The sequence below is a fragment of the Cucurbita pepo genome, chromosome 2 (assembly GCF_057944985.1).
Source record: "Cucurbita pepo subsp. pepo isolate OVF chromosome 2, ASM5794498v1, whole genome shotgun sequence".
Lineage (NCBI taxonomy): Eukaryota > Viridiplantae > Streptophyta > Magnoliopsida > Cucurbitales > Cucurbitaceae > Cucurbita > Cucurbita pepo.
This window is the reverse complement of record NC_141799.1, coordinates 4,240,156-4,254,390: the sequence shown is the minus strand read 5'-3', so window position 1 is coordinate 4,254,390 and position 14,235 is coordinate 4,240,156. Positions and strand designations below refer to the sequence as shown.

The 14,235-nt window shown below is 33.8% G+C and overlaps 3 protein-coding genes across 5 annotated transcripts; 1 reads left to right on the top strand and 2 right to left on the bottom strand.

Annotated features, from left to right (window-relative positions):
* Positions 1-5: 5 nt before the first annotated feature.
* On the bottom strand, positions 6-1,850 carry LOC111789159 (ras-related protein RABA1f). Its single transcript, XM_023669819.2, has 2 exons — positions 1,454-1,850; positions 6-807 (listed from the first exon to the last, which is right to left on the bottom strand). Exons 1-2 carry the CDS (start codon positions 1,825-1,827, stop codon positions 375-377), a joined length of 807 nt encoding a protein of 268 aa, XP_023525587.2. The 5' UTR covers positions 1,828-1,850; the 3' UTR covers positions 6-374.
* Positions 1,851-6,143: 4,293 nt separating this feature from the next.
* LOC111789139 (basic leucine zipper 6) lies at positions 6,144-7,819 on the top strand. Its single transcript, XM_023669798.2, has 4 exons — positions 6,144-6,739; positions 7,048-7,138; positions 7,216-7,342; positions 7,435-7,819. Exons 1-4 carry the CDS (start codon positions 6,159-6,161, stop codon positions 7,605-7,607), a joined length of 972 nt encoding a protein of 323 aa, XP_023525566.2. The 5' UTR covers positions 6,144-6,158; the 3' UTR covers positions 7,608-7,819.
* A 512-nt stretch (positions 7,820-8,331) lies between these two features.
* LOC111788743 (glutamate receptor 2.8) lies at positions 8,332-12,551 on the bottom strand. Of its 3 annotated transcripts, XM_023669216.2 has the most exons (6): positions 11,366-12,551; positions 9,989-11,232; positions 9,677-9,797; positions 9,485-9,577; positions 8,991-9,388; positions 8,332-8,916 (listed from the first exon to the last, which is right to left on the bottom strand). In XM_023669216.2, exons 1-6 carry the CDS (start codon positions 11,628-11,630, stop codon positions 8,536-8,538), a joined length of 2,502 nt encoding a protein of 833 aa, XP_023524984.2. In that variant the 5' UTR covers positions 11,631-12,551; the 3' UTR covers positions 8,332-8,535. The 3 variants fall into 3 exon arrangements, with proteins under 3 accessions (XP_023524984.2, XP_023524983.2, XP_023524985.2); XM_023669215.2 differs by having other exon boundaries at positions 9,485-9,797; XM_023669217.2 differs by having other exon boundaries at positions 9,485-9,797; positions 12,325-12,551.
* Between the last annotated feature and the right edge of the window lie 1,684 nt (positions 12,552-14,235).

The following is a 14,235-nucleotide window of genomic DNA, read 5'->3' as shown; positions in this document are numbered from 1 at the left end:
ATATGTAACTGAAGAAACTAAAAAATTCTGCTCCCATTTAACAACTGAACATTTAACCTACATACAACCTCAATTTAATAGATATCTCTACCTAGAAATCTGATACAATTCAAGACTATGGGGCCATTACAAAACTTGAAACAATATAAGAGAGTGAGCTCGGACTAGAAAGTACAAGGAATTGACATTAAGAAGTGTCAATTTCAAAAGACTCCAAATATGATGAATCCAGCCCTCCCAGAAGCTCAAAATGACCATAAACACTAAAATGTTTGGTCGAGCAAATCCAGCAGGATTGGAAACTCAAGACATAGCATTAGGAACTCATCCATTCACTCCTTTGATGATGTACCTCATATTCAAATAGTTGATCATCATGAAGAGCAGCAACCAACTTTCTTCACTGCCGAAACATCATCCTTGTTTCCAACGTTAATGGTTTGTCCTTTAGGTAATGTTGTGGCATCCTCCCCAATCTCGAGCGCTTTCCGGCAAACTACACGATAGATTTGGGTTAGCACTTCGGTAAAAGCACTCTCGACATTCAGAGACTCGAGGCCAGATGTCTCCATGAAGAAAGTGTTCTCCTTCTCTGCAAAGGCCGAGGCATCTTCAGTCGAAACAGCACGAAGATGTCGCAAGTCTGCCTTGTTACCAACTAGCATTATCACTATATTGGAATCTGTGTGATCCCTGAGTTCTTTCAACCATCTCTCAACGTTTTCGAACGTCACGTGTCGTGTGACATCATAAACAAGCAATGCACCAACTGCTCCTCGATAGTATGCACTTGTGATTGCACGGTATCTGCCAAAAAGAAGCTTATAAGATACATCATTCACATAGTTTAAGGGTCTTTTGAGGTGAACATATCATGAAATCTCTATCAGTATTACTCTATCAGGCTTTGCTAGCAATGTCAAATCTACACAAAAGATATTGCATACTACATTTTGGCACAAGCCTGATTCATTACGGTCTTATGGATTCAGTAAGTATATACAAAAATCACATCATGAATAGTTTGGTACTCTTCTCTTATCAGATCCAGATTATTAGTTACAGAGAGAATTCAGTCTACTCTAAGAAAATCGATCAAAATTCATTCACAACTCTAAAACTCGTATCAAATTCCTTGAGACTGAAGGAATCTAAGAGTTTAATCCCCGGAAACTCCAATTCCATCAGATACATAACGCGATCACCATCTCAACAAGCAAGTAATCTCTTAGAACCAATATCTGAAAGCTACTTAATTCTCAGACCCCCCAAGAACAGAAGAACACACCCAAAAGCCCTATAAATCCTACGTCCCTGTAATTCCCAACGATTCAGTGAACCATCAAAATCTCAAGTTATAATATTAGATCTCAATAAACAGACACGCATTGAATGATCAGGATCCACAGTAAGACAATGCCAGAATCAGAAGTTAAAGAAGTAGTCGACGAACCTTTCTTGACCGGCGGTGTCCCAAATCTGAGCCTTGACAATCTTATCATCGACTCGAATACTCCGAGTGGCGAATTCGACGCCGATTGTGGATTTGGACTCGAGACTGAACTCATTGCGCGTAAACCTGGAGAGGAGATTGGATTTGCCCACACCAGAGTCACCGATGAGAACCACTTTGAAGAGGTAATCGTAATCGTCGTCCGTTCTATAAGCAGCCATAGTTTGCTTCTTCAGGTGGGATCGGATGACTGTGGTTGTGGTTGTGGTTGGAATTGAAGGGGTCTGAAAATGGATCGGGAATTGGAGCTCCAAGGCATAAGAGAAACACAGAGAGACGTTTTGAAATTGTTGAAGACGATCAGTCGTAAGCATAATCGTAACGTTTCGCCCAAATCGGTAGTGATCTTCCACTTACTGTGTGTGGGCTTACACTAACATACTTGGACTTTTTAATCATGGGCTTGAACGTGGGCTTAAACTTGGGCTTCAGTTTGGGCTTATGCTTGGGCTTGAGCTTGGGCTTCCAACAATCCTTTTTCTTTATTAAAAAAACAACAAATTAGCTTTTTTTTTTTCATTTATAAATTCAAAAAAAAAAAAAAAAAAAAAAAAAGAATATTTTTTAACCTATTTTAAAAGTTTTGAAACATGTAAAAATTTAAGCACAAGCGACTGCTGACAGATATTAAGCTTTTTCTGGCTCATTGCAAGAGAGAGGTTTCCACGCAGTCCAAGTTCACCGCTACCAGATATTGTCTTCTTTAGGCTTTTTCGAGTATGTTATGGAGAAGTTTCCACACAACCTAAACCCACCGTAAATCCCTTTTAGATTTTCCCTCTTGAACTTCCATTCAAAGTTTTAAAGACTCGTTTGCTAGGGAGTGATTTCCACACCCTTATTGTTAAGAAATAGAAATAGAATTGGGAAAGTGTGTATTCTAGTTGATATTGATATCCTCTAGATAGGATAAAAGCCAGCAACTAATACCTACAAGAAAATATAAACTAATTAAATATTGAAAATAAAATAAAATATACTATAAATTAAATATTAAGATATAATATCTAAGATATATTCCATAAACAATATATCTCGACACTTATAAAGAATGTTTATATTCACTCCCCAACTGATGTGGGATCTTATATTATTGAAACTTTAATAATTTTCATTAAAAACTTAACCGTAAGAGTATTTTTTTAATTTTTTAATTTTTTTTTATATTTTTGTAATTTTTAAAATTTTAAGACTATTATTGGATAAATATTAAAATTAAAGAATAATAAAGAGTATAATTTAAAAAAATAAAAAAAATATAAATTCTCCTTTAAAAAGTATTTGTTCACATGATTATGTCTACATAATAAACTTTTTAAAAAAAAGATTATAAAGAAAAAAAAAAAAAAAAAAAAAAAAAAAAAACACATAATTGGGTGGTTGGTGTTCCCACGTGGTAATAATTGCGGTGTGGTTCACATCGCTGCTTTCCCGTACGGTACTGTTATATTATTATTGGGATCCCAAAATTAAAAATAAAAAATAAAAAAAAATTTGTTAGTGCCTAAAATTGGGTAAAATCTTAATTATAAAAAATACATTGTTGTGGTTTCTAATCTGTAAAGCCTCTGCACATGCTCCCCATTATTGGTACTTAGCTTGGGATTAACAAAATCTAATTTGTGTCAAACTAAAATACCCAACAACCATTAACTCTCTTTGAAAAGGAGGTCATCCAGCCGCACCTTCCAGTACGGCTACTTTGTTACAACTTCACTCCAGTCACTAGTCCTGCCTTCGGCATCTCCCTCCTTGTGGTTAAGGTAACGACTTCAGGCATGGCCAGCTCCCATAGTGTGATGGGCAGTGTATACAAAGCCTGGGAACGAATTCATTGACGTATGACTGACTGGCGATTACTAGCGATTCCGACTTCATGCAAGTGAGTTGCAACGACATTGATAACTATAATCCCACAAATATCAAACATCAAACATTCACAAGTCACAATACATCGTTAATAATGGGTAATATTCCTAATTTTCATAATAATTTTAAAAGAAGGGTAAGGGTGTAACGTGCTTACAGGTTGATTAGGTTGACCCAACCAAAAAAATTTAACCCACAAATGACCCAAATTTTTTATTTTTAAAAAATTCAAACCAACTCAAACCAGAATATATATATATATATATATATATATATATATATATATATATATATATATATATATATAATCCAACTCAAGTTTTATGATTTAGGATTAGATAATTTTGGTTAGTTAGATTATCGAGTCATATGAACACGGCTAATGGTTATAAATTATTTGTGGTTGGTTTTCTACCACTTACAAATTATTCTAAATTGAAAATTTTAAAATTTTATTAGACATAAAATTTAATTTTATATTTTTAAAATAAAATTTAAATATGTCACTTGGAGATATTAAAATTTTAATGATTAAAAAAATACTAAATGATATTAAATGTTAGTTTATGGATAAATATTATTTTTAACACTTTTATTTTAATCAAGCACATTATTTTTTAATTAATTTGGAATATATTTCTTAAACTTTGTATCTAAGACTTTAAATTTAAATATATATTATGTATGTATGTTTGGTCCCTAATCATTCAAGTTTATTTATATCCACCGTCTGCTAAATAATAATTCAAATATTAGTAACTCTTTCCAGTTTGAATATTTAAATATTTATTCAAATATTATCTTATAAAATAAATATATTAATTCTCTTAATAAAAACTAACCCTTTTAAAACCTTTTTCAAAATAATTTTCTAAATTTAATAACTAAATATATATATATTTTTAAAAAATGTATTACTAAAGGTATTTTTTAAATAAAGCAGACATTTTGAAATATTTTAAGAATATAATTGATTTTTTTTTTTTTAATTTTGAAATATTTTCAAAATAAAATTTAAAGTTCTATAATTTTTTTTTTATATATATATTTTCTCTTTTTTCCTATTAACCATAAAAAGTATGCATATAATTATCACATATAAAAATTAAAAAATAATATGTGTTCGTGTTGGATTAAACTGAGTCATTTTCTAAGCTATCGACCAAAATAGTTTCATTAAATAATTATATTGTAAATATATATAAAAAAAACAATAATGGGTTTGAATCAACTTATAATAATTTTACGAAAATCAACAAGAAATTTTCGTTAATTCAATTCAATCCAACTCAAACCAACCAAACGAGTTCGAATCAAAATTTTCGGATCAGAAAAAAAAACCATTAATTTCACGATGATCATATTTAGAAGGTAGAGAGAGAGACAGCCATGTGAGTATGAGTTGGGGACAAAGCAAAGGAGGACAGTTCACATGGGGGAGCAGAAGGGGAAGACATCATCATTTTAGTCATAATTTTCGCATTATTTTAAGTTTTGTTTCGAATTTCAATTAAAAAAACGCTCTTATTTCATACGAGTTGGCTTCCACCATTAAATATATGAAAGAAAAATACATATTCTTCCGATTCAACAAAAGAAGAAACTATTATACTCCTGTGAGAGTTATACAAATAGTATCAACGTTTTTAAATGAGTCATAATTCAGCCGACATGAAATGATTCCAAAAATAAAAACTAAACGTTCGATTCATAATGGATACCCTAATGATAATGACTAGCTCCATGTACGCAATAGTGTAGTGTGCGTTCGATGATTAATGAGAGATACCAAATAATTTTGGGTACCAACTCAATATTAATTCATATTATTTTAAGAATCGAATGCAATAACCTCGTATTCCTCTTCAATCAATCTACGTGTATCAAATCTAAGAAGATATATACTATTATCATAAAAATATGATAATTTTTGTAATACAACATTGATTGAGATTAAAATCTTCGATTTTAAAGAAATGAGTACATGTCAATTACTGCTGAACTATGTTCACTTTATCTCAAAAATTAGAATATCAATTAGTGTTACACTATGTTCACTTCATCTTAAAAAAGATTAGAATTTTAACATGTAACAACTCAAACCTACCGCTAACAGAAATTATCCGCTTTAATTCGATACGTATCGTTATTAGCCTCACGATTTTAAATTATGTCTACTGTAAGAAGTTTTCATACCCTGCTAAAAAATGTTTTGTTTTCTCTCCCGACAACGGAGGGATATGAAGGCCAATGGGTCACATTGGCACGTGGTGTCCGATATATATATGTTTTTTAATTTTTATATTTATTATAGAATTTTGATATTAAATAAAATAAATAAATAAATAAATAAAAATGGCCTAAGTTGCATCAACCCCTCCCTCCCCACAGCTGTTGCTAGCTGTCCCTAATCCCACCCCCCATGTGACCCACTTTCCCTCTTCCTATACCTTTGGGGCTCTTGAATTATATGAAAGTGAAATTTCAATTTATAAAAAAATAAAATATTATTTCGATAATTATTTACGAACACTCTCACATCGTATACGTCGATCTTCCAACATTAAGAGTAAAAAATTTCGTACATTTTTTTAATCAAATAATAATATTGTGACAAACGAGACTGTGAAGTATTAAGAGACTGCAACCTGTAATCGACTATTAGTGATCATCCAAAGACGATTCTTACAAGAATCCATGCTGTTTAGTTAAGCTTGGTTGATTACACCATTATAAACCCGTACTCCTCACCCATTTGAGTGTCCAAAATTCCCTTATGGCACAATTGCCACCAAAAATACCCTCTTTCCCTCAAAATTGGCCTCATTTTCCTCCTCCTTCAATGCATAATTTATCTCATTCCCCTCCGCCGCCGCCGCCGCCGTCCTCCGCCGCTTCCCACCATAACCCTTCATGGGTTGATGACTTTCTCGACTTCTCCACTACCCGCCGTGGCCTTCACCGGAGATCCATTAGCGACTCCATTGCTTTTCTCGAAACCCCATTTTCCGATGAATGTCGTAACTCCTCCTCCTCCTCTTCCACTGTCGCCGTCGCCGTGCTGCATGCTACTCCGACGTTTGACCGGCTTGACGACGACCAACTTATGTCAATGTTTTCCGATGACATTTCCGTGGCGGTGCCGGCGTCGTCGAGCCCTTCATCCTCCTCTGATCAGAATAGTAATAACGATGAAAAGACGACGACAGTACCGTCGGAACCTCCGCCGCCGCATCAATTGAAGAATGAACCGGGTGAGGTCGAATGCTCCTCTCGCCAATTACAGCAGCAATCTGAACCTCCGCCGCCGTCTTCCGCCGCCGGTGATAACACCATTGATCCCAAACGAGTTAAGAGGTAATTAATCACATCAACGCATCTCAAAATCAATCAACCAATTCAAAAGAAACAAAAAAAAAATATTGAATTTCCAATTTTTTTTAACAAATTCTCAAACTATTTTCTTTTTTTTTATTTAATTTTAATTTTGTATGAATCAACCACAAATACCCATAACACATGAACTAATATAGCTACAAAAGATCTCAACTTTATGATATAATCCGTGCATGAACGACCCCACATCATAATTAACGTAATTAACAACATAATAATAGAATCAAACCATATAAACGATCGGTGGGTGGGTTTTTGTTCGGTGTCAGAATTTTAGCAAATCGACAATCAGCACAAAGGTCGAGGGTCAGGAAATTACAATACATTTCTGAGCTCGAGAGAAGTGTAACGACATTACAGGTATGAATTATTTAAATTCTTCTCTTTAATTTTCTTTTTCTTAAAATTTATTTTAATTTTTGTTATTGTGAATTTAGACTGAAGTTTCAGCGTTGTCCCCGAGAGTAGCATTTTTGGATCATCAAAGATTGATTCTTAATGTCGATAATAGTGCTCTTAAACAGAGAATTGCAGCTTTGGCTCAAGATAAGATTTTTAAAGATGGTAATTTATTATTATTTTTGGTAATTTAATTAGAGAAAAAATGATAATTAATTAATTAATTAATTAATGGTTAATTGGGTTTATTTTTTAAGCTCATCAAGAGGCATTAAGGAAGGAAATAGAGAGATTAAGGCAAGTTTATCATCAACAAAGTTTGAAGAAAATGGGAAGCAATCAAAATCAGAATGGGGCGGCGCCGCCGTCTTCAGGGAAAGAAGCTCCGCCGCGAATGGCTGAGACGGAAACGGAGCTGGCTGTCAGTTGAATTTAACAAAATGGACTTCGTTCACGTGATTTGCTTCCAATTCTCACTTGGATGTTTCGCGGTGGGGTCCACTTGACAGTTTGATAATCAACGGTCAACGTGTTGACACGTGGGTGGGATTGGTTTAGGAGGGTGCTGATGAAAACAAAAACAATTTCTTTTTCTTTTTCTTTTTTTAAAGATGATTGGGTTTTTTTTAAGGGTGGATTTATTAAATGCTTTTCTTCCCATTTTTTTATTCTTAAATATAATCAAAAAAATATTAATATATTAAATATAAGCCGTATTTATTTTATTATAATCAAAATCAATCGAAATATAACCATATATCGCGAGATCTTAATAAAGTTGATCATTACTATGTGACGTGACAAGTTTGGTTGAGAAGATAGGTGGCAAAAAGAAGATTATTAAATATTATTTTGTAGGTGTGAATATTAAATACGTGAGATATAATAAATATATTTATTGGGTAGTTAACTATATATAATTTGGACGACTTAATTTAAGAAATGCCTGGGTGTAACAGACCTACACACACCAAACCGACCGCTAGCAGATATTGTCATCTTTGTGTTTTTCCTTTCAAGCTTCTCTTGTTTATCTTTCCAATCATCGTAAGATCTCACAATCCAATTTCCTTGTGAGCCTAAGGTCCTCACCGGCACTTTGTGGAATCCCACATTAATTGGGGAAGAAAAACAAAACATTCCTTATAAAGATGTGAAAACCTCTCCTTCATGAACGCATTTTAAAACTTTGAGAAAACATTCAATTCACGAGAAACCACATATTATTTGGATCAAACACTACTAGAGCTCCCTCATTTGTGTGATGGAGTTCAATCTTCTTCTAATCTCCATTACAAAGATGGGGGAGCTCTAGAACTACCAACACTTCGAGTTACATGAAAGCTAAATACAGTTCTCTAGACTTGAATACCCATGTTATTTAAGATGGTTCGATGCTCGTCCCTTCCCGGTCCCGGTCGCAAAAATCGAGTTCTGTTGCTTCCCCAGTGTCTCATTACAGCTACCATTAATCTCCAAACAGTGTTTCTCTGATGATTCGAGTTACGAGCATTGAAGGAGTACAAGGCGAGTGCTATTGTTGATACTCCTGCAGTCAACAAAAACAGAAAAAAGAAGCTATTGGGACTGAGGCTTGTAATTCTATCTTTCCCTTCCCCTTCCTCACATTTCACATTAGCAATCATGCTGTCCTCCAGCTCTCTATACTTCCCAGTTTCAGATACCTTAAGCAATGCTTCGTCGATATATGGTAACAACAGAGAGCCTCTCGGAAACGCCTGCAGGACATCAAGAAGCAGGGATGAAAACATATTTAGAATGAAGAGTTTTAAATGCAACAAGATGATCTTACAAATCCAAATCCTCCAACTTTGTAGGTCGGCCCAGCAATCTTGAACTCCTGGCAATATCTTGCAAGGAATAGTTTTGCAAAGGGAACTTCAAGAAAAGTAGCTGCTATCTCTTGATTTCTGAGAGCGTCAGCTAAACCCTCTGGGGTAGAGTAGTTTTTTATGGTTTCAGTAGGAAAGTGTAGAACTTGCTCCAAATATCCTTTGACAAAGGATCCTCTGCCGTATCCCACAAATGCATTCATTCTATGGAGAGTTTCAATATCCGATATAGTCGGTTCGAGCTTTTGAATAGTGAGCATGCTAGTAAGATTGGCGGTGTATATCTGAGTTATCACGAGTGCTACAAATAACCAAACCATCATGGTCATCCTCGACAAGTTACTGTGCAGCCTGTTACCTTTAACCAAGCAAATAAGCCAATATCAATGGTGAATTTCCCCTCCTTCCAATTGCAAAGATGGCATAACCATAATTAATGAACTGTTTTAGTTACCATGCAAGGAGAAGAGAGTGGTGAAGGAAGAGCAGAGTATGGTTCCAGCATGATTAAACATCGAACCTTCAGGTTCAGGACCATGATTTCGTTCTATGAACCAAACAACAAAGCCATTATACACGTTTACCACAGCAATTATAATCCACAAGGTCACTGTAAAGGGCTTTGTGAAAAACAATGCTCTATTACTTCTATTTTTTGTGGTAGGAACAATCATCACAAGTCCTGCTTCAGTGTAAGGATGTGTAAATTCTGCATGTTCGTAACGCGTTGATACTATTGCTATGTCACCTACTGCTGCATCGAATTCCTTAATAGACAGGCAGAACAAAATAAAAATTGTTGGATCTTTCCATGAGATATCAGTGTTAGCTTTATTACTCAACTTAAAACAGATGTATCTTCAGACAAAAGTTTTGATCATATGAGATTTCAGTATATGCTTATGACTGATTCGAAAGGAAACTCTTATATTAAGAATATGTGAAATTTCGTTCTTACCTTCAAATAGATTTTCTTCACTAAATCATCATACGTTCCATTGTAAGCGAAGAACTTGTGCGGCAGAGGGAAGTGCAGATGGTCTAAGGTTGCTTTAAACAAATCGATTGCAAGTCCATTGAAGGATAAATTGTTTCCTGTCTGATCTCCTTCCACATTTACATACTGCTTGAACATGGGACTAGTTGGCACACCAATTCTCAACTCATTGGCATCTGTCGGTACAGCCCATCCCCTTGGAGTATCTGTAGATCCACCTGGCCAAAACACTTGGCCAAGATCCTTCATTGACAAGTTAGCAGACGAATTTCCCCCCAATGCTCGTGAGAAGCCTAATTCGTTAGACCAGAAGCCTAAGTCCCTATAACTTCTCCCCACGATATTGACGATCTGAAAAGTATCGGCTGGGGCTAATTTTCTGTCCTTAAATTGAACCTTTCCACCCAATCCTTGAAAATCAGTGAGCTCGATTGATTCCAACAAGTGATGACCTGTTTCTCGGGTTTCACTCATTGCCATAGCTGCTGTTCTTGTGGCCTCATAAGCCTGTACCGCAAAAATACTAGGCTCGTGGTTGTACTCATCAGAATGCTCTAATCTAAACCTTCTACAGAACTGAATATAAAAGTTAAGAAAAAGAGGGTTGATTTCCGGGAAATAACTCTCGACTCCAATAACTCCTTGCAGTGAAGAACTGGTAGAAGCATTCAAAGAATGTGCAAGGCTTGTGAAAGAATCAGTAGAGATCCAAACATAACCATTTCCCATCATTTCCATGTCTTTTGCAGTCTGAAGTAGATGCAATGCCAACTTGAAAGACATATGAACTACAAAAACTCTACTTGGCCCTCGTCTTAGCCTCTCGAGTTCAGTGGATAATAAATTAGAATCAAAATGGGGGAGACCAACAAATTCACTTATTTCAGCTCCTACATCTTTGAGAGCATGCTCAAGGTAAGGAAATATGTCCACGGTCGAGAAATCTCCTTCTTCATATATAACATTAACCAGATGCCAATCCCACGAACCAATAATAGCAGCTATGGCTTTCATTTGATTCAACTGGGATGGAGAAGCTTGGATCAAAAAATCCAACCTCTCAGTTGCCCACTTTGGCATGTCATTAGCCAACGCCAGTATCGGTATCTGATTCTTATTTCCAACCTTGGCAACTACAAAAACTGCTTCCCAGGTTTGTGGCCCTATAAGAACCTGTACTCGTTGCCTACTGATCAGATCTTCAGCTGCAAATTCAATAGTTTATTTATATTGTGTTTATGACAAACACTGTTAGATGCATAAAAAGAAGCTGGTTTAATCTAGAACTTAATGAACAAAACAGGTGTTTTTGTACTTCAAAACAGCTCAAACTCTTACCTGCAAGAGCTGCCTGATAGGGATCACTTTTGGAGTCTCTGATGACAAGACTGAAATTTTGATCGTTGCAGTTAAAACTCTCTACAGCCATCCGCATGGCTAAACTCTGTTCTTTACCAATTCTAGAACTACAGTCTACAATGGCCCCTATTCTGCCCTTTCCACCACCAATCATTTTTGAGCCCACATTTCTTTGAGTTCCATGCTTTCCAGCAACTATTAGAGAAAACAACAAGAAAGAAAACAGAAAGGGAAACTTTCCCATTTTCCAGAAGAGGTAAAAGCCAAAGGCTTAGCCTCTCCATTATATTTGCCCCCAAGGAACTCATTTTCTTTACAATTTACTTGTTGACTACGGTATGCCATTTCTTTTCTTGCTCTACTTTTGAGTCAAATAGTCCAAATCACTACGAAATTTACAGATTTCATGTGCGTGGAAATTAACACGAACCATTTGCTTTCTTAGAGTTATGACTCTTGTGTATAATAACCAAAGAACTCGACCCCCAACTCTAAATCCCAACAACCATGGCCACACATTGATTATCTAACAAAATTTGACATTCTATTTACAAGTGCTCAGACTGAAATTCATAATACGGACAACGGAGAGAAATTTCCAAATTCTTTACGAATGTAAACATATATCAGTAGACATCCGACATCCATTGCTATTTATACAAATCATGTCATAAACAACTCAATGAACATGAACAAATTGGTAAAATGTGGAAGAAATTAGGTTTAAATCCTAGTCCCAGATGTTCTTTATCATCCATAATCACTTTTTGAAACCCCCAATTTCCGATTCCATCCATAAGATAGATGTTGGGGGGAAGGAAATGAATGGAAGATTCAAAGTTGAAATGTGAAAGAGAATAAAAAATTAATTAGCAGAAGACTATTTCTGGGGAATTTGAGAGGGATGTGTTCGTATATTCATTGTGCAGTATTCAAACCTGCAGAAGCGACCACAAATGAATACCGCGTCTGTTATGGATCGCTTTCAAGCCCACCGTCTTCTGAATTTCTTGAATATGCACAGGAATTTTCCTGGATTCTTGCTTGGATTCCCAGAAAATTGGGGCAAAATCTCTCCGGAATTTCCCTCCATCCTTGCGAAGCTTAGTACTTAATTCGCCAACCCTCCCCATGGACCAAATACCATCTTCCAAAGCAATGTGAAAATTTTAAGTTATTTCATATCCATAAGTTTTTTTTATTTTTTTATTTTTTATTTTTACTAAATTAATATAATAAAAATATACTCTTCAACCTTTTAATTTTATCGTAAAAATATCTAAAACCTATCCATAATTCTCTTAATTTTTTTAAAAAATTCAAAAATATCATTAAAATGGAAATGTTAATGCTTTATTTTTATAAAAAAATAAAAATAAAAATTTTAAAAATAATTTATAAGATATAAATAGAGAATTAGTAAATACTTTATTTTATAAAAGTTAAATTGGTTAATGCCACCCTTAAAATTAATATTAGTAAGAGTATATTTAAATATTTAAATATATATATATATATATATATATATAATATACTGAAGTTTCCTTTAAATTAACCATTTTTTAAAACTTTTTTAAAAATTTAAAATATTTTTGAGATAGTAGTAAATGATAAAAAAAAAAAATTGAATAACTCAATTTTTAAAGCTAAATGATTTTAAAAAATATATGTATTTTTTTAATTATTTTTCATTACAATAATTAATAATTGATAAATTATCGAATAATTCAACTGACAAGACATCTATTAAACATTTGTTCAAAGTTGGTAATTAGATGTAAGTTCCTCGTACTTCTCAACGCCAAATCAAAATTTTATAAACTGTTTTGAAGTATAAAAAGTAAAATATATATATATATATATATATATATATATATATATATATATATATATATATATATATATATATATATATATTTCTAACCCAATTGATAACATATAAAATAAAAATTTTATAATCAAAACCATAAATATGAAATTTGACAAATGATCTGTATTTCACAACTTTATCCTTATTTAGGTTACTTTTCTTCTCAACAATCTCAATCACATTTATATTTTCTACGATTAATTATTAATGGTTTGAATTGACCAGTGTTCATTAAGTCGTCTGTGTCTAAATTTTATTACATTGAACATTGTTCAGTCGTTTTTGCCGTTCGTCTAACGATGTTGTTGTCATTCACCAACTATTGATCTTTGACTAACGATGTCGTTTTTGCCGTTCGACTTAGATGGTGAAGGAAAGAAAAGGAATTAAAAAGAAAAAAGAATTTTATTAATAGTTTAAATTAAGGTTTATTTTAATCATTAGATGCATCTTTTTTTGTATAAAAACGCCAAAATTGTGCGTTGAAAAATCAGATATATTTTTAGATAAATCTTTGACTTTCCATATCTTATCCTTATCTCTCTCCAACGCCGTCCACGTGTCCGATCATTTCCGGATTGCTCTGCGTCTATTGCCGACATCCACCTGGCATTTAGCGTCCGACGTGTCGACCTATTAGTATAAACAAATAAACATATATATTTCTCTATACGCAATTTATTTATTTTCCATGTCAACAAAACAAAAACTCCACTTTGATTTAAAAAAAAGCCATGTGGACAGGTTTAAATAATTTAAATAAGTTGATTTATTTTTCCATCCCACGTGGCATGAGTGCCTGTCCTATTTAAATATATGGATAAATGTAAAAATCAATTTCATAATGTTAGCTCCTTATATTTCAACTTTGATTTAGACCTTTTTTGTATTATTTAATTATTAAGTCTCGAATGAATTCAAGTTCAATCATTTCCAATTTTAAAAATTAAAAAAACAAAAAAGAATTATAATGATTGGA